This window comes from Dreissena polymorpha, chromosome 3 (assembly GCF_020536995.1).
Source record: "Dreissena polymorpha isolate Duluth1 chromosome 3, UMN_Dpol_1.0, whole genome shotgun sequence".
NCBI classification, from domain to species: domain Eukaryota; kingdom Metazoa; phylum Mollusca; class Bivalvia; order Myida; family Dreissenidae; genus Dreissena; species Dreissena polymorpha.
In genome coordinates, this window is record NC_068357.1 from 94,732,845 (window position 1) to 94,753,539 (window position 20,695).

At 33.5% G+C, this 20,695-nt stretch overlaps 1 protein-coding gene across 6 annotated transcripts in view; it reads right to left on the reverse strand.

The window, feature by feature from the left end:
- Positions 1–4,263: 4,263 nt before the first annotated feature.
- Positions 4,264–20,695, reverse strand: part of LOC127875362 (uncharacterized) — a 32,822-nt gene continuing 16,390 nt past the window's right edge. For 4 of the 6 annotated variants that reach the window (XM_052420386.1, XM_052420389.1, XM_052420385.1 and 1 more), the window contains 24 exons: positions 20,389–20,593; positions 19,759–19,869; positions 19,535–19,656; positions 16,569–16,778; positions 15,854–16,021; positions 15,563–15,651; positions 14,832–14,950; positions 14,429–14,725; positions 14,170–14,277; positions 13,857–13,932; positions 13,018–13,201; positions 12,761–12,902; positions 11,799–12,599; positions 11,432–11,680; positions 10,235–10,372; positions 9,936–10,070; positions 9,575–9,658; positions 9,211–9,417; positions 8,116–8,259; positions 7,810–7,965; positions 7,252–7,290; positions 6,927–7,040; positions 6,701–6,796; positions 4,264–6,480 (listed from right to left, as the gene is read on the reverse strand). In XM_052420386.1, coding sequence (XP_052276346.1) covers positions 6,223–6,480; positions 6,701–6,796; positions 6,927–7,040; positions 7,252–7,290; positions 7,810–7,965; positions 8,116–8,259; positions 9,211–9,417; positions 9,575–9,658; positions 9,936–10,070; positions 10,235–10,372; positions 11,432–11,680; positions 11,799–12,599; positions 12,761–12,902; positions 13,018–13,201; positions 13,857–13,932; positions 14,170–14,277; positions 14,429–14,725; positions 14,832–14,950; positions 15,563–15,651; positions 15,854–16,021; positions 16,569–16,778; positions 19,535–19,656; positions 19,759–19,869; positions 20,389–20,593 — 4,252 coding nt within the window. In that variant the 3' untranslated portion in view covers positions 4,264–6,222. The remainder of the gene's footprint in view (positions 6,481–6,700; positions 6,797–6,926; positions 7,041–7,251; positions 7,291–7,809; positions 7,966–8,115; positions 8,260–9,210; positions 9,418–9,574; positions 9,659–9,935; positions 10,071–10,234; positions 10,373–11,431; positions 11,681–11,798; positions 12,600–12,760; positions 12,903–13,017; positions 13,202–13,856; positions 13,933–14,169; positions 14,278–14,428; positions 14,726–14,831; positions 14,951–15,562; positions 15,652–15,853; positions 16,022–16,568; positions 16,779–19,534; positions 19,657–19,758; positions 19,870–20,388; positions 20,594–20,695) is intronic. The other 2 variants (XM_052420388.1, XM_052420390.1) reach the window with 2 other exon arrangements.

Consider the following 20,695-nt stretch of genomic DNA (forward strand, 5'->3'; position numbering starts at 1 on the left):
ATATTTTGAATACAAATGGTCTAATATTGATGATGAACGTTCCGTAACCCTTGGAAAAGACACGTGTTGTTTTAAATTAAAATCAGTGATAAGTTTTTCCCATTTCTTATTGTTAAATATGTTTTGGCTTAAACAGTGAAAATTAAAATCCCCGGTTGAATACATATTACAATCTTTCATGTCTGCCTTATTTATCTGTAATTCAAATGAGTCAATCCAAGATTGAGGGCTATTTGGTGGGCGATAAACAAAGTTAATTAGATATGGTTTGTACTTTACAATGTTGATTTGTAGCCAAATAGATTCAATATCGTCACTTTCTAAATCATGTCTACGTACAAAAGAGATGCTATCTTTTATATAAACTATTATACCGCCTCCAGCAGAAATAGCCCTTTCACGTCTTACAATGCTGTAACCGGAAATGGATATTGTATTAATCTCCGTTTTATCATTTAAAAATGTTTCACAAAAGCCTACTATATCTAAAGAACTATTTTCGTGTAAGTAAACACGAATTTCATCCAATTTAGGCAATAAATGTTGGATATTCAAATGCATAATATGCAAACCTTTATGTAAATGGAATATAATGATCATTATTTATGTTACATTTTAAAGTAGATTGTATGTGAGATTCCATAAGAACGTCACTATCCAGGGATGATATATCAGTGTCTAAATTATTTATTGTGCTACATTTAACTTTATTCAATCTTAAGCAATGTGGTTTATGTTGATTTGTATCATCATTAGCAATAATTAAACTACACTTACATTTGTGCGAGTCACATTGGTTACATACCGACGAAAGAATGTCAAATTTATTTGTGCTATATAACGATGTAGTACGTCTGTCATCAGTAACCTATTGTCTTTTGGGTAGTCTGCAGTCACGTGTAACATGATTTTGATGTCCACAGTTCGTGCAGTGTCGACTGTTTTCATGATTGACGTGTCGACGAACGTACCGGAAGTCACGATTTTCATTATGACAATCCTGATATTCACTCATAGTTTCCAGGTGTGCGTTCCTTAGATCATGCTGCCTGAAGAAGTTATGGTGCCCATTACGGAAGTCATGATGCCCTTTCCGGAAGTCATGATAACCGTTCCGGAAGTCACGATGCCCGCTCCTAGAGCCATGAAGCCCGTATTGGAAGTTCGGTTTAGCGCTCCGGTATTCACGATGCCCGTTTTTGAAGTCACCGTTAGAAGTACGCCTCAACTGATTTTGATCAAGTTGACGATGTTGTTGTTGCTGCTGCATTCTTTTCTTAGTTATATGCACTACTTCATTGATTGCTGCCACAAGTGAACTTGATCCATAATTACTTGGGTGAATTCCATCAGGTCTGATTAGTCGATTCGCCAATTGTCCGTTTCCGTACACAAAACAATTATAACAATCGATCAGCTTTACCGGAAGTTCGCTTGATACATCTTCTAGCATTGAGTTGAAATCGCGTACATCAACATCACGTCGAGGACTTATTTTACAAATAAATATTTCACAATTTGTTTGATCTTGAATGCATTGCGAAGTCTGCAAGATTACATCTTTGATTATTGAAATTGGCTGGCCATTCGAGACATCATTCCCACCAGCAAATATTATTATTTTTGATAAGTCAGAGATATTCATTTTTCGCAGCTTTTCACAGATATCCAGCATTGTCTTCCCTGGTAAAGTGCATATGTCCACAGATTCGCATAATCCTCGCTTATTTATGCCTCTCAAAATTGAATCTCCAATCAGTAACGTCTTCGACGTTTGTGGCGTAAAATTCGATCTATGCTCGCCTTTATTGGTTTCTTCTTCAAAATGCACAGTACTTTCTTGTATATCGGAGATCGCTTGTGGGCTAGGCTCAAGTGTCACTTTTTCGGTTTCTAGTAATGTGTCATTTTCAACGGGATCATCGGACATCCGTTTACTTGTTGCTTCTACAGAGCCATTCATATAACCTTTGGAAAGAACACTTGGTAGGGAGTTTGCCTTAAGTATATCTGCTAGCGATTGAAAAAATTTCTGTACAGATATATTTAATTGGTCGAGTGTTTGCTTCAGGTCTTGAACGTTTTCCTGTAAACAATCGCATTTGTCGTCCGTACCTCGGGAATTCGTTGTACTATTTACTTTTACACTATGGATAATTTCTTTCATCTCATTGAATCCGCGATTGGTGTTTAAGATGTGCTCACATACATCTTTGCGCATATCACTTACAGACTTTTGAATTGTTTAAATCAAACAAAAAAGTGTTTCAAAATCAAATTCAATCCCGGTGCTCTCCGTTTGAGTACTTGCGTCAATTTTCACGTGTTGAACTTTTAACACCGATTCAAAATTTTCAGGTTGCTTGGTATTTACCATATTATTGAAATAATTTATTTCCGGACTCAAACAACATACATCTTTTTCTTCAGTTTGTTTATTTGTTAACACTAGCATGCATTCCTGAAATTTTGCATTCACTTCATCGACGGTCAAGTTTTCTGATATTATTTTATTTGAAGTGAGTTGTATGATTTCTGATAAGTCACTTTCCGCAAACTGATTCACCATTTTCCCATTAACCAGACACGAACATTTTGTGTGCTACAAGTTAATTGTATACACACCATTTCTTCCGGATGATAGCTTGTATTTAGTTTCCACTAAACTACCAATATTATCATACACTGGTGTTTTTTGACATTTAAATTTCAAAGTTTCAGACTGGTAAAACTCATCAGCACAGCTTTTGAAAAGTTCATACATACCAGTACTAAATTCGATTTTCAGCCCACCACCAGTCACCTTGACAATCGCGTGGTCCCTTGTGGTCGCATAGAGTTTCTTTTTCATTGCCTTTTCTTTATTTAACTCGTAGTCTCTTGTTTCCATCGGTCCACTTGTTGTTTCAAAGAAACGTATGTTAGCAAAACCCATCAATTAATGTAAGCATACATATCGTATTTATTTAAAAAAAATACCCACTAATTCAAATTATGTAGAATAATACAACTTTAACTTTACTGTGATCGGGGGAGCTTTTCATAAGAAACCATGTATTATCATGTATAAAAAGTCAATATTTTAACTCGTTTACAAATTTTAACTTTTATTGAATGAATCGAATCAAATTGCTGTTGTTTCGATCTATTTACAAGTTTTATTTTATTTATTTTGCAAGTTATCCTGCGATATAGTAACACTTTCTACAGACGACTTTTTGATAGAGCTAAAACCAAAGATCTATCAAGAACCATGTTTATGTATAGATCTTTGCTCAAATGGGTACCCCCAAAAATATCGAATCCGTGGTCAAAAAATACCTGCGGATCCTGGTCAATGCTAGCTACGAGGTACACGATAACATGTTGACGGTGTAGATAGAGTAAACAAGTGAAGTAAAATCAACCCTTTCTCATTTTAAGCTTTGTTGTTATTACACTTAGTCATTAATGAATAGAAGTGACTCGCCAAAAGTATAAACGTTGAGTTTCATTTGTTATTTACATCCCAAAATGCCTACTTAAAAAACGAAACTTTTATAATAAAATACATCGACTGCAAAGTAGAAAAGGCAATTAGATCTTTCAGTGTAAGGAATTTTCGCTTATCCCCTAAAAATTAGAGCTTTATTTTTGCTGGACATGTTGTTTTTCCTATACATGTACTTTGCATCGCTATTCCAAGTAAATTACATGTATGTTTAAAGGACATTATTGAAATGCTATACTATACATTTGCTGATTACGTTGTGTATACCTAATAAACAGTTATATGCAGCTCAGTATTTCATTCGTAAATAAATCAAACCAATACAAAATTATAATTTTCTATAAACTATACTTGACAAACAGTTTAATATTAAATGTGCTTTACTTAACTTATTTATTATCCAGCCCGAACCGAATTTTCTCAGGTATTTATATTTTGAGCCTCCGACCCGATCCGAAGAATATTTTTGACCCGTGTAGCCAATGAGCCTTTTAATATTTCATATACAGTAAATTCGATGTGAACTATTATAAAGATGCTTGCAAAAGTTATCAGCGCTATTAGATATAGCCACGCCGTGCACTTGTTTTCTCCAAGGCTTGAGTAACTCGATTGGAACTACGGGCGTTTGTTTACTACAGAAAACATGTTTTTCGTCCCATGATTGGTCAGGTCACTGGAATTACCGGAATTTACAAGATAAATAGCTGTGATTCAACATTATGTCCAGAGTGTATTATGACAATGCATCATATAAAATACCACAAAACATGTCAGTAATAAATTTTATGTTTATATAAACAACCAATTATAAAACATATCAACAGTTTTCATCGATGTGGAAGATATTCAGCAACGATGAAGACATTTCTACAATTTGATATAAATCATATTTATCACGCAAGCAATTACAAAGTACATACATCACATAAATTATCACAACAATACATTACCGTATTTAGATATATTGACCTAATAGGACACCACATCGAGAGTATCCAAGTTAAGTAAGTTATGTTTTCAGTTTATTTTTAATCCACTGTTGAGAAATAACAAGGCACGTGTAGTGTACAATTTAGTGAAGATTTTGATCAGTCCAGTTATAAAAAATAGTTTGAGCGAATTGTGATACTTTATCAGCAGCATCACGATTTTAAGTGTGCACATCAAGATCCGACAATCAAGATATCTGTATAAGAAGATGAATTTATCAATCAACGCTTTTTGAGATATATAAGTGTTATTTAAAAAGTTATGGACTTTGCACATTTCAATAAACACAATGCAAAATCTTCACGTAATATTTCCAAGAGGATACTCTGGATCATCGAATCAGGATCACACATAGCCGACTTTTATATAACAAAAGTACACTCTTTAATGGCTATATAGAAAATATACTGTATGCGTCATACTGTTTGTAAAAAAAACACGGATTACACGGCGTTGACTACAACAAATAATTTATGATAATGCAGAACATCATCTTCGTTTTATAAATCAATAATCTAATCACTGTTGATATAAAAATATGTTTACCAACATTTAAAATAAAGTTCATTATAAACACAATATCGACACTTTGTCGCCATATAAATCACAAAGTTCGTTGCAAAATATTTGTAGAAACAATTTAAACTTTTAAAACAAAACAAATACCAATAGGAAACACACAATTATACTTAGTTATAATTTAAAATTTTACTTTTATTTAATATTACAAAGGCGTTGTAACGGGAGGGGTCGTTTACAGTTTGCATAAACGTTTGGCGATTATAAAGCTTTTTAATTTAAGATTTGGAACTTTTTGTTGTTGCTCAAACATTTATAAAAAAATATTGTGCATTTGTGAAGTCAATACAACACAACACGTGTAAAGAAGTGGGTAAGAACACGAATATCTTTCCTTATATAGTTTCATTGTTTGCTATGTTTCTTCAAATAATTCCCGCGTTAATCAGCAAAAAGCAGGAAACACACAAACACGAGTATGTGCAAATACCAAGATCACGATGTAAACAGGAAAAAGACGAAGACAAATGAGACATTCTATGCAGAAACTACAAATGATAGCAAAAACTAAGTGTAAGTCAATTGAATAGACAAACGTTTGCATACAAACCGTACGCCAAATATAATCTCATGATATTAACGAGTGTAGCAAATGTGCATATGAGTAAGAGACAATATAAGTTAAACACACTTGTAAGCAAAACATGGACATAATCAAAAAGACAATGTATCAAATAATACAAATATATAATTATAAATTAATAATTGAACATATCAATAAATAAGTATGTTAACATATGATGCTTACAATTTTGTATATATCTTCGACAAGCAACGACACTGTTTTATAAAGTAAAACAACTTTCTGTAATAAATCAAAAGATCCATAACAGACCCATGCTGGTAAAGTTACATATGCGCAATATTAAACTTTACTTTTATAATATTTAATTTTAGCTCGACTGTTGACCCAATTTCCCGTGCTATACTTCCTACATTTTCGTTATCGTCGTTATACTGTGATTCCGACTTACGTGCAACTCCACGTCTTGAAAATGACAGCAGATGTCAATTAAAAAGTCATGCCAATCTTTATATGTCATATTGTGAGGTCACTGATTAACATTCATGATTAACCCGCCATCTAAATAGAAACATGAATCACTTTTGGCCGTAGACATATCAGGTCTAGCTTAATGTGTTTTACACGCTATTTAGAGTTAGGAGTTGCTTCCCGATTTAGGTAGGAAATCGCCGAGAGTTGGATTTTTCAGTTTGTGGAAATCATTATTGTGCGCATATTTTGACTTAGTTTTTCTTGATATTGGCGGGTTTAAAGCATCGTTAGTTTGCATGAATTGAGCAAACGTTGGTCGTGCAGACTTTTTCATCACGTCTTGGTCTGCCGGAATGCTTGACGACTCCGGAGTAAAACGGGTGCTACTTTGACCTTGAGGCCTAGTGGACTGACCTTGCTGCTAAAGGTTAAAGTAATAAGAAGTTCTTTGAGTGTAATGTGCAGTTCATATATAAAGTACATAGTTGATGCTAACAGCTAACCGATAGTCATTCTTAATACTGGTGGCAATAAAAAGGTTTAAGAAAATAAATGATAAGAAATAATTATTGCGATACGTGTTAAAAGAAACGGTAAATTTAACGCACCATAAAAATTATAAACAAAGAAAGGTTACTCACTGCGATCACAGTTGCAATTCTCTTTTTTGTGGCCCCAATCTCTGTCCAATCTGTCAGAGTTTCGTGTTCTTCAGTTCCTTCAGACAACGTCCTCCTCTGAAAACATGCACAGTCTGGGTAGGTAGATTTTTATTAATACATACATTTCCAATATTACTAAAATAGTATGCAGTACACATTTAATAAGCGAGTTATGCAGTACAGTAGGAATGTTTATGCATCGTACCTTTTGTGCAGCATTCCATTTACGTTCAATGTTTTCACTCTGTTTCTTTTGGGGCGTTTTAAACGAATGTTGTTGACGTTTCGAAGCTTTGGATGAATTTGCTTGTTGGACAGCCTTAAATATATATATATGTCTAATGCTATTATAAATAACTTATTCGTGTGGCATATGGCCATACATGAAAATGTTACAATATACATGTACTTGTGTTCTTTCTTCCGATGTACGGTTCTTCATGCAAATATCATGTTAGTAAAACTATTTTTAACCGAGAGTGAAACTTTGTATGACATAGCATAAGGAAACACACATTAAGAAAGCATACCTTAGTGCGAATTTTGGCGTTACCCGGTTCTGAACTGACCTAGAAACATTTGTTATTATTATTATTTTCATTAAGGTCGACATACGTGAATAAGCAAACAAAACTTTAAAATAAAATAATAATATTATATATACGTTCCTCAAATGCGTTAAACATAGAGTTAAATGAGTTATTTTATATCAGATTTAAAACCGGCTAGTCTTCATCAAAGTCTTCATCAACACCACTAACCTCCGTTTTCATTTATGTACTGCTTTTGTAAATATTATGTATAATTTGCAATTTTACTTTTAATTAAAGTGATGCAAAATAATTAGTTGACTATAGTTCATTTCTTAGAGTACATTGACAAATGACGTCTGTTTTGCCTCAAAGTAGGGAAAAGACAAAAATCAACAGATCAATTGGCATTTTAAATTGCGCATGCAACATCAAATAAGTTTTACCTAATATTAAGACTAAATAGTTAACTGTTTAAGTATATAATTATATGAATAGCTAGTATTTATTATTGACATTGTAAATCAACCATGTCACTTTCTGTTTTTACAAACGAACCTTTGTTTTGCCCTCAATTTTCACAGGACTAATGCGTAGTGCATCAGAATATGATTTCATATGTACAGGTTCAAACTGTTCTTCTGTGTCATTATGCTTTTCATTTTGGGTATCGTCGATGATTTTTTTATCGCAGTTTTTGTCGGTGACTGCCATCTGAAGAATGTTCGTCAGGAGTTTACATGTTTCATAACAATTATTTGTGGTTGTTTTTTTTTTTTATAAAGAACTAGCTTTCTTATAACAATATACAGTGTACGTAACATGACTTAATCATGTTGTTGCTTAATCTCATTGAATACTTACATCTTTGAGAGTTTTCTTTGTGGTTGTCATATCGTTATGGAAGTTGCATGATTTCGGTGATTCTTTAAGCTTGTCGTTGCTTGTTTTTTCATCGATGTGTGATTCTGATTTTTTTCTACTTCTCATTGACATTGGAGAAAACTCCTGATAAAGATAAACGTTCTCCATATTTTCGTTTTGTGGCAATAATTCTTACCATTGGTTTGTACATAATAATTTATTCATGTGTATTTCAAACAAAATATTATTAACATCTTCAAACGTTTTTGATTTTTCAAAACAGATACAACTTTGATTACCGGTTGTAAAAATCCATTATAAATATTTCAGAAGTAGTTAGACCAAATCTTAACATCTTAACAAAACATCAACGAAAATTGCAAATAATTTTCTTTTGAAAAAAAAAGCATAAACATTCGTGTATATTAGAATATTCTTGTATGTAGAAGTATTGATATTGCTGGAAAACCTCTAATATTTTTTTTGAGATGTTTAAACGACATACAGACTCAAATTTTAGTCCTGCAGCGAATTCGACTAAACGTGTCGGTAGCGGAGTCAATCTGATCGTTATGATTTGCATGGTAAGATTGTAGAGTTCCGAAAATGATGGTTGTTATACTTAAAATTCTTTTTTTTATCTTCAATTGTAAGTTTAAATTTTCGAGAATAAAATGTTGACATAAAATATATATACCCGCTTTGAACCATATTTTGAGAATATCTTAAAGTATTTTTGTGGGATTGTGCATGACACGTTGATGATGCTTTCTAATATTGTGTACACAAAATATCATAAGATATTCAAATTAGTAACACGACAAAGTCACATAATACGTCTGCAAAACCGGAAAAAATACTTTATGTTCATAGGAAATAGACATAAATGAACAAATGCGAGTTATTGTGCCTTTGGTTTATGAAAATAGGGGATAAGTAAGACATCGCGACATTTGCAAATATGATAAATTCGTGTTTCTGTAATACTATCACTTTCCAAAGTATCATTATTTGAATGTAAATACAAAGGTTAGTTAACGTAATACTACAAATGATTGATTTTTTTCTGACCAAAACTACACCAGCAAAACTTACATTGCCGGAAGCGTTTTTACTGGAATCTTCCGGAGGGCATAAATTGACATTCTGTACTTTTGCATTATTTGCATCGAACGCCTCCGTCTTATTTTTTGTTTTTGTCACTGATTCAATGCCTTCATTCGGAACAATGTTGACTCCATCAGAACAATGATTTGTTGCGGACTCTTTACTTTCCATAGACGCCAATCCCTTACATTGTCCCTGTTAATCAATCATTGTTTAATATGATCAATAACAGCAAAATATATGTTTTTGAATAAAGAACATGCAAAGGACTATGATTATTTTACATTCATTAAAATACAAAATGTACATAGTTATGCAATAAATAGAGCTACAAATAACAATCCAGGTATACCTGGTCACCACTTGTTGATGAAATATAGATCGGAATCATGCTTTCTTTTAGTAACGATTCAAAAGAAGGTGATAAAATGTTATTCTGAAAGAAACATCTAAATATTCAAATATCGATAGCTTACTTGGCAAGGTATACAAGTTGTAAACGGTTAAATGTTTAAAACTTCTTCAGGCTCTTTAACTTTAATGTGTTTTAAAGCGATCTTTTTTATTTTGCATGTAACACGTTTTCTATAAATGCTACCAATAAAACCTAAACTTGATACAAATTCACATACGTTAATGATTTAAAGGCAGTCGTTAAAAAACAAATCAAAATACAATGAGAAAAGACTTAAGCAGGCAGTTTATGTTGTTACATTAGCGTTTCCCTTTTCCATGTGACTGTTTGATGTCTGTTCTGGAAGGGTATCCTGGCTAACGCAAGTATGCATTGACGTATCAATAGGCTGTGGAAGCGGTGGCATTTTTACAGTCAATTGAGCTGTGGGTCCCTGTAATAAGGAAGTATGTCATACAACTCTAGAATGCTACACTTCCAAGTTTCCAGCATCTTTAGATTTCAATATCATTTGCGACCGTATATCAAATTATCATTTGCGACGGTATATCAAATAAATAGTTACTTTCAGACTATATTAGGAAAAAAGAGCCAAACCTTTCCACTCGTGAGCAATTCTGGTCTTACATTTGCTTGCATGGGAAATCTCAAGGGAAAAAATGACAAGGCATTTGGTGCAGAATTCATCCCTCTAAGAAGTGAATTCCCGGTTGGATCTGGCATCTGACCATGACTCTGATGAAGAAATATCGAATGTTTGGATGCGTTATACAATCACGCATTTAAAACGTTTTGAACGTCAATGCAATTGCCTCAGTATATTTGTATTTCTTTAATGCACTTTGTTTCTGTACAATATTTCATTATCATTTCAGGATTGTAAACATATTTCAATGATTGGCGTAGTTTCGAGAATTTTTACTTTTTATTTTTAAAGTCAGTGGTAGTGGTATCATTAATTAATATATTTTAATTTATAACTGCTTGTTAGTAAAAAACGCTTTTATTGGTAATTGCAGTGCTCTCCACCAAATCTATAAACAAAGGGGCCAGATGAAGCGTTACAAAATTCAATGTTAATAAAGCACACAACAACATTATTTTGTTTAAAAAATTATAACATTTAATTTGAAAATTACAAAGACGGGATAATGTCTGCTTTGTTTTAATGATCTTTTGTAAGAAACGTAACGTTTATCATCCATGAATCTGTTTGTCATATAAAAAAATAACAGGTAATTACTTGTTCAGTAAGCTTTCAGCAATTGGCATATGGTGTGTTTCATACCTTGTATATATACAATCAATATTCAAGAGATATTTTTAGTTAGCTATATCGTTCACACGAGTAACTAAGTTTCCAAGGAGTACGTTATCTCGTACCTAAGAGTATAAAGTCGCATAACGAGTCATTAAATAAGTCGTGTTAACGGCATCAACTAATAATCGTCACATTTAAGCGACCGCAGGATTATATGGCAAGCTGCAACTTTAAGAGAATTGTGTGTGTTTTTCTATTCTGATATTCACCTTGAGGTTATTCACATATTATGCAACACTATCTTAAAATGTGATTACTAAAACCAGATAGAACTAAATCAAGAAAAGAAATAATGAACTGATCAGAGTATTATTTGTTGTTTCCTCAATTAATCGATTTTTCTTTTTACCTTCTGTATGATGATGAATCATTAATCATTAAAACAATACTTCAAGTGGCAAAGTACTTAAACAAAACTTCAAATACTAAAACAAGATTCAAAACATATTTTGATAAAAAAAAACTAATCGTACCACGTTAATGATGGATTGGCCTAGAAGATGATGTGGGGCGTTCATAAATATGGCATTACTGCCCATGTACGGGATTCTCGGTATGTTCTCCATAGGAATATTGTTGTAGCCAGGTGGACGCCAACCATATGAATTGTGTGTTTGCTGTGGTAAATAGCTGTATTGGGGTGAAAATCCAAACGCATTGTATGGCGGTTGATTAGGCATTTGATTGTACGCTGGTGCTCCGGACAAGAGATGACCCTGCGTCTGTATATTATAAAAGTATACATATATTATACACATTATAAACATTTAGCTACAGTAAACAGTTACTATTACCATCACAATTGAACCAAGTAGATAATTTTTCTTTTGATATACAAACCTGGCTCTCGAAGAATGCCACATTATTGGGCGGTTGAAAATTGTTCGCATTTTGCGATTGTCTCAAATTATAGTTCATGCTTGTCGGCTGCGACTCATTCAAAGAATTTGAAATACTTTGCACCGCATTTTGCGAGAATCCAAATGTACCAAAGCCGTTCAAGTGACTTGGTAGACTGTTTATGTTTGGAACATAACCGGACTGAAAGCCAACACTCGGAACGGTGTTATGTTGCAAATGTGTATTATTTGGTCCTGATATTGTTGCGTTCTGTTGGCGTCCTGGTATGGCAGTATATTGCTGGTTAAGCCTCGATGCTGGGCTGAAACCCTGTGATAGAATCGAATTTTGGCTGTGCTGTAGAGATTCTCCAGGTAATGCGTATATTGGGGTGGTAACATCAGGCAAAGGGTTCTCTACCGAGATTGAGCTATCATGTTGACTGAAACCTGCCGTGCTCTGTTGATTGCTTGAATATGTCAAAGGTTGTTGGTTGCTCAAGGCAATAAAAGGGTGTTGTTGATTTCTTAAATCTGACGTTGAAGTCTCTTGATAGCTAGGACCAGACAATGAGTTTTGTTGCGGTTGAAGATGTACCAAATTGTCATGTTCCAAAGAACTTGTATTCGTGTCGGCAATACTATTGAACTGTTCAATTGTTTGCTTTGATTGCTTCAGATAATCGTCTATAAGATCATGTAATGTCGTAATCCTTAGAGTCGAGTGCTCATTTGACTTTATGTTTGATTCACATTTCTGCAAATCAACTGTCATTCTTCTGTTGTCAAGGTGTGATCTTGTCTAACGAAACAGACAAATATGTGCATTCAATATTATTTTACATATTAAGAAATAAAAGGGTTTTCATTTGATATAATTTTGATGCGGTTTGCAAATTGCTTAAAAAGTTAAAATGTATCTAGAACTGTATGGAAGAGTTACTATTTGTTTCAAACACTCACCTGTTTGGGGAGGAATGGAAATGCGGTGGGCAAAGTCCGATTTTGAGTATCTTTTTCACATTTGAATTGAAACCGTCTCCATTCAATACCAATTAAAGATCGCGAGTCGTTGCATTGTTCAATGTAACATTTCCAGAAATCCCTGTTATTAATAAATATATAGCTATAAGTGTGTTCGGTGAGAAATTGCTTTGATACAATTTAATTGCAGTGTCGATAAAAAATTAAACATAAAACTGTCTTTAATTGTACAATACCTGCATTGGCCAAAACCGCACAAGGCAAACGGATCCCCGACTGTTATGATTAGGGACTGGGCACGAGTCATGGCTGTGTTGCACAGTCGTATGTTGGACAAAAATCCCAGATCAAGCTCGTCGTCTTCATCTATCGGCGCCTTTGTACGCACTGTGCTTATTATAATTACCATAAACTCCTTTCCTGTGAGTGTAAGAAATTTTGTCTAATAAAATGAAATCCAGATTAATTTAAGTTAGACAATACTTACTAATTACCCAAAGTACATTCTTCTTATGAAATATTATATAACAAGCAAACCGAATATTTCACACAAATCAAATTCATTCATTTATATCCCCTGCCATAGGCGGAGGGATATTGTTTTGACGTTGTCCGTCCGTCCGTCTTTCCGTCCGTCCGGCACTTTTGTGTCCGGGGCCATATCTTGGAAGTGCTTTGGTGGATTTCATTGAAACTTGGTATGAGTATATATATGGATAAGAGGATGATGCATGCCAAATGGCATTGTACACCACCTGTTAATAAGGGAGTTATGGCCCTTTGTATCTTAAAAAATGATTTTTAGCTGAGTGTCAAATTAACACTTTTGTGTCCAGAAGAATATTGGCGGGGGATATCGATTCAACGAATTTGCTTGTTTTCATTATCTTCGGAACGTCATTTTGAGAGCAGAGAATGGGGACAATTATAAAGACATTAAGATAGATGTATTGATTATACTTGGTTATTGAGTGATAAAAAAGTTTTACGTTATATTGTGAATTGTCAGTATAATATGTAGCGTAACGAAACTCAAGGAACGATATCATGCATTCATAAATAGAAATGTTCCCACCTTGCACATTATCTATTCTCTCAACGCAGACAGACGAAAGTCGGTTTTTGCGAAGTTCTTGCCTGATGTACATAACCTGGAACACATGTGCTAGTTTTAAGTACGTAACCGCTTACCATTAACGTATTATACTTCAATTTGCGTAGAGTTTAACTTCAAGCCTTTGAAATAATTGTGATGATATCACTGTTTCTCCGTTTAAAGATACCATTATATTTTTTAATGACGAACAATAAATCGCAAATACATCTCATTATAATCTCTTTCCATTAAACAAATGTTCTCTTTATTTTATGTACATTTTTGCACTTACTTGAAGGTGATATGGAGCCACGACACAAATATCATTCTCAGAAAGTTCTGTCCACGCCTTTGTCCTATATTGTGTCAAAAATTGGACCTGCTCTACCACTTCTTGAACCTGATTTGATAGAACTTTTATAAAATCCAAGCGCAAACATACATACACGATAAGTGAAACAGTGGAATTGTAAGTGACTAAAAATAATCGACTAGTTTAACAGGAATTAATGTCACATACTTGCAACGTTAAATATGATAAATGCGCGTACCTCGTCTTCGTTGTAATAACCGGACTTGACATCATCTTCTAACATCTTTTCCTCTCCCCTTACTGCGAAGAAAGCCAACGGATAAAGTTCGTCATGTCGCGGTTGGTTTTTGACAGCTTTAAGTGGGTAATCGTAAAAGGCTGACGTGAAGTCGACTATTGCTGAATTTGATCGATAGTTTTCACACAAAATTATCTTGTAGACGCTGCCTTTTGGATAGGATTTATTAAGTCGTTCTATTAAAGATGTTTGAAAATCGTTTTTACGGCAAACTTTGGAGTACAGAACAGGGCTCATCTAAAAATAAACATGACTATTTTATAGTAATATACATAACAGCAAACACAACACCAAACTAAATCCGATTTTAAGAATATTTTAAAGTGAAAATATGTCAACAAACCTGCATATAGTCCCCAGCCAAAATCACTCGCGTTTCAGGCCCCGCAATTGACAAAGGAACAAGAAGTTCTGTCTCTAGAACTTGCGCCGCTTCATCCAGAAAAATGTGAGTGAAATACCCTAAATATAAATATCTTAAATGACTACCTTATTTAATACCAACTCAGCTTTGCATAATATATTAATACAATATCTAAATTTTAAGGAATCAAACCAAAATTAAAACAAAGAAATCTTCTAAATATTTATGCATAACCTCTGCAATACACTTACTACTATAGACTAAAAATAATGACGTTTTACTTGCAATATATATCTCAGTAATATTTATTGAAAATACCATGTTAATCCCTAAGAACACCCTTGATTTTTAAAATTAATTTAAAGTAACGTTTTATGTCGATCCTGTTAATGTCTTATATACACATATTTGATGATTGTGTTTTTTCGCATTATGTTTATGTTTTGTTTGTCTGATTATTGTGTGTATATCTTTGCTTATTTGTTATGTTAATATTGCCACTACATTCAAATTGATGTATACGTTTTTGTATTAGGCGGCCTTATACCACAAATAAAACATCGCATTAAATCAACATTTTTTATATATCAACATGCCGTGTTATTGCCAAAAATTTGTTTAATGTCTAATTCAATTTCAATTAAATAACTTCAACCGGAGGCTCTATCTTTAAGTATTTCACATGTACGATGGCTTCAAAACATAACTACCTTTAGGTACCACACGTGTCAATACGTCTGCAGTGCCCATTGTCGTCACAACAATTCTGCTAGTCTTAATGTCGTCAATTGTAGGTTCCCTAATTTAATTTATAATTTAAATAGAATGCCTTCACACGACCGGATAATAGATTTTCGAAAAACAACATTGAGATCATGCCAGTGTTGTTTTTCTTAGAAATACAATTTTAATCATTTTTTAAAATAAAAACGAAAAATAATGGTTAAATATTAACATTATTCAATTATTTGCATATGAAGTTCATTATTATCATCCTCTACCTGAAATGTGGGTATGGGACATCGTTGGTTAGTAAGCAATATGGCTTGACATCTTCTGAAACAGTATGTGCCCACCGATGCTGGAATACCACCCGTAATGGTCGCGCCTCTTCATGTCCCGATTTAACGTACGAATGGAAATATTCCTTTATATAAATATCGGCTTCGCTACAAATTGATAAATGTAAATTGTAAAATATATTAAACACTTTTACGGTAAGCAAATAAAAGAAGCAGATCTATCAAAACGAATGATAAAAAACAATAATAAGAGAAATGTTATTTAACAGAGTTCGATACAATAAGGTTTGTGTCCAAACACGTGTTAAATGATAAGCCCATAATTCTAGGGTAAAACAGGAAAGGACAATAGCTTTTGTTAGGCCTGCATAATATGTAATCGCGAAACATGCCGGTTGTAACTTCAAGTGTTAAAAAATATGTCTGTCAAATAATGTTGTGTTAATTCATATTTTTAATAGTGTACGAATTCGATTCTTTTGTAAATTCCCGTATACTCAAGTGTATGCCTTGCTCAGGCAGACTCTCAATCATATCAATGATCACAGATTCAGTGTTTATTTCAATGATTGAACAGAATAAACGAATTTGGTGTTTGCGATGTATGACGCGCTCGATAAGAATTTAAAACATCAACGCAAATAACATGAGAGGCATTCTCGTAACCTCCCAACGTTCGATAACTAATTTGTACCTATTAGAATGAGTGCATATAAGGACCCTTGCTGACGATTCCTTATGAATGATATACTTGGTGGCTTGAGCAATAGTAAACGTTTTTCCTGTGCCAAAAGGTCCAACAATCAGTAATGGTGGAGCTTCCATAACACCTGTCACGGCAGCCTTCCGAATCGCATCACGCTGGTTCTTGTTGCATTTATCTAAATCCTCGTCTATAGGAGACCTTCAATAATGAACATTAGTGTATTTAAAACATTTTAGTGAACAAAGTGATTTAATATTTGTATGCTCCCCCAAATTTTTTTTGGGGGAGCATATAGTCGCCGCTTCGTCTGTCCGTCCGTCCGTGCACAATTTTTGTCCGGGCTATTTCTCAGCAATTAATGACCGGAATTCAATTAAATTTTATGGGAAGCTTCACTACCAAGAGGAGATGTGCATATTATCAGCCGGTACTGGTCGGATGATTTTTCACAGAGTTATGGCCCTTTGAAATTTTCCATTTACTGTACATATAGTGCAATTCTTTTCCGGGCTATTTCTCAGCAACTAATGACCGGAATTCAATGAAACTTTATGGGAAGCTTCACTACCAAGAGGACATGTGAATATTATCAGCGGGTTCTAGTCAAATGAATTTTGACAGAGTCATGACCATTTGAAAATTTCCATTAACTGAACATATAGTGCAATTCTTGTCCGGGCTTTTTCTCAGCAACTAATGACCGGAATTCAATGACACTTTATGGGAAGCTTCACTACCAAAAGGAGATGTGCATATCATCAGCCAGTTCTGGTCGGATGATTTTTCACAGAGTTATGACCCTATGAAATTTTCCATTAACTGTACATATAGTGCAATTCTTGTCCGGGCTATTTCTCAGCAACTAATGACTTGATTTCAATGACACTTTGCGCATGTTATTTCTGGGTTCTGGTTAAATGATTTATTTAGAGAGTTATGGCCCTTTGAAATTTTTAAGTTGCTAAACCATCCATCGTATTATTTTGTCCAAAGTTATGCCCCTCAAGACGTTTCCTTTTATCTGAATATATAGTGCAATATTGTGACAAAAAAAACTTTGGGGAGCATCACCCGTCTCCGACGGTTTCTTGTTGTACCTAATACGCATGATGCATAAACACGAAGCTATTCTGAAAAGTATTATTTTACACAGTTATTATTATATAAATGACATAAATAAGTAACTTCCGAAACATTTATCTGACCCTACTTTTAATAAAGGAACATTATAATGCGCTTAATACGAATTTAAAATAATGTGCCGACCCCAGTTCGTGTTAGTTTGTTTCATGTATGCTATTGTTGCGATGCATATATCTGTTGCTGTTACAGTGATCTTGTTCAAGGGTCGTTTGATGTTATACATGTTTGAAATCTACCGATACGCTAAACGTACAAATTATTTGCATATATTATACCTCACATAAATTTGTTTATTTTTTGTGTATATAAACTACACAGGTCCGTTATTTTGAATAGTGCCTGGAAAAGATGCGCGCGCATCTATTCAGCGGGCGCTATTCAGAATAGCGCCCGCTGACTAGATGCGCGCTCATGTTATAGTGCCCGCTAGAATGGTTGGTTTAAACACTATTTATTTAGTTCATTGAAAGTACATATAAGCAATACAATACAAACAAACATATTATATTTGAGCAATATGCTAGGCAGGTAGAATTGCAGTATTGCTTTACATAAAGGCTGTAGAATACAATTGGACAGAATTGAGAAGGAAGCTCGAGGCTTATACTATGTCTCTCTTCTGTCAGTTAGAAGCGCTGCTGTAATGGTGTAAAAAACCAAACGTATAACAACTATTTAAAGACATGTTAAAATTACGAACAATATATTACAGTGATAGATTATTGCAAACTGGTTGGAAATGTAAAAATAATATAACCTATAATACAAAAAATATAACAGAGTAATGTAGATAGCATAAGAGCTAATAAGTGGAGAAGGAAAGGGATAGCAGTCGAAGAGTAGAGTCTCAGAATTAGAGAAGTTGCGGTAAGAGAGGAAGCAGTTGCGGGAACGGGGCATCGTTAGCAGAAATATGGTTTGTTCCTGAGATAGAATGGTTATTTGTAACATTAGTGCAAGATTTACAACATTGGGATTTTTGCTTTATATAATTAGGGTAAACGGACGATTCGTTTGGCAGGTCACAAGTGTATGTGTTTTATTATTAATCACATCTTAAAAAATACAAAAATTAAACGCTATATTTGGGATCAATGTTTTACAACATGTTGTCTGTAATAAAAGCAGATATTTTTTTATATATAAAATGTATCTCAATATGTGAATTGCTTTACAAGAAAATAAATTTTGTATAAAGATGTGAAATTTTCGGTGTCCAACTTTCGAACGGAGATAACTCGCGCACAACAATAATACCGTAACTATTACTAATAGTAACGATTCGTTCGGCAGGTCATCAGGGTGTTTTTTTATTATTTAATCACATCTTAAAAAATACAAAAAATAATGCTATATCTGGGATCAATGTATTGCAACATGCTGTCGGTGTTATTGGCATTTATCTCTATATAAAATGTATCTCAATATGTGAAATGCTTTACAATAAAAATAAATTTTGTATAAAGAAGCGAATTTTTCATTGTCCAACTTTCGCAGGGAGACAACTCGCGCACAACATTAATACGGTACATATTATTTATAGTAACTGATAAATATTTATGGAATTTATATTGTGTTATTTACTTTTATTTCTATTGACATTAAGTAGAATAAACAAACAGTGAACCAATGAAACTGTTGTTTGGTTTAGAAACTGACAGACTCTTATATACAAAAGAAGAAAATGAAAAAAAGGTCGGCAGGAGAAGGCCAATGTTTTAGCACTTCACCATTGTCTTTTGAGCATAAATTCAGAAAACTATATCTGGTCCATTACAACTATTGCGATGTGAAAACAAAATAATACTTACATTGGCGTTTCTGAGATATCTAAATGTGGAAAATTCTCAGGCAGAACCAAATGAAGTCCATCCAGGTTGTCTATCGCTTTGTGCATGTTCAATAGGTTTGAGCGATTCAGCTGCATTTGAACCTAAAGATAACACATAACAATTATTAGTAACAAAGCAAAAAACGGAATTATTCAGTTATGATTATATTTGAACAAATACTTTTAATATGAACGTATATTTACCTCTATAGGTATTTCTTTTTTGCTTGAAAAGTCCACATCGTTCACAAATGTGTCTGTTACTTGCACAACTATCGAATCTTTTTGTAATCTTAAAATCAAAACCTCGTATACCTGAAATTTATTACAAAGTAATTGTATCTGAAACAAAATAAATAATTCTAACATCACATGACGCTTGTTTTGGATCGACACGGAATAAATCGGAGGTCTGATTATTCTGCCATAACTATGGGTGGAGTCTATTTATTTGCAATCAAAATCGTTACAAACTTACCGTACCTGTATTATGTAGTAAAATAATTATATGTTACAATACAATTCATCATTGTATTTAAACAAAATGTTATGGTGATTAAACGTTTTGTTCTAATTATGTTAGTAAGTATGTTGTATTGATTGTAGTGTCGATACTCGTGAACATGAGTTTTTTGACAACTAACTATAACATAAAAAAGAAATTCTTATATAATAAAATTTACAGAGATGTAAATTTGTACTTTCCATTTTAATTCACTCTAAATAATTAATATTTTTACTACAATATGTATGAAGTTTTGCTTCTATAACTCGAACTCGTTCATAGACTATCCTTGGAAAAATACGTAACTTTAATAGTCAGTATCGGTATACCTTTGTTTTCGTATCATCTGTCAAAGGTCTTATTAGAACGTAATTTGTATCTCGAAATAGCAGCTGTGCAGCAAGCGTGTCGGCCTTAAATTCGTCGTTTAGTTGTATGTTTGCAAAGAGCTTATCTTGCCTTTGGACCCTTCCTTCGAAGTTGGTTACAACTGAACTTTCGGATACATGCGTCAAACACGTGCTCATGTCAAACCTATAAAAAACATTTATTTAAATAAAATAGCACAGCACACACAATTAGTTTAGATACTCTTAATTTCTGCACATATGGTATTACTTAATTTGTAAAAATACA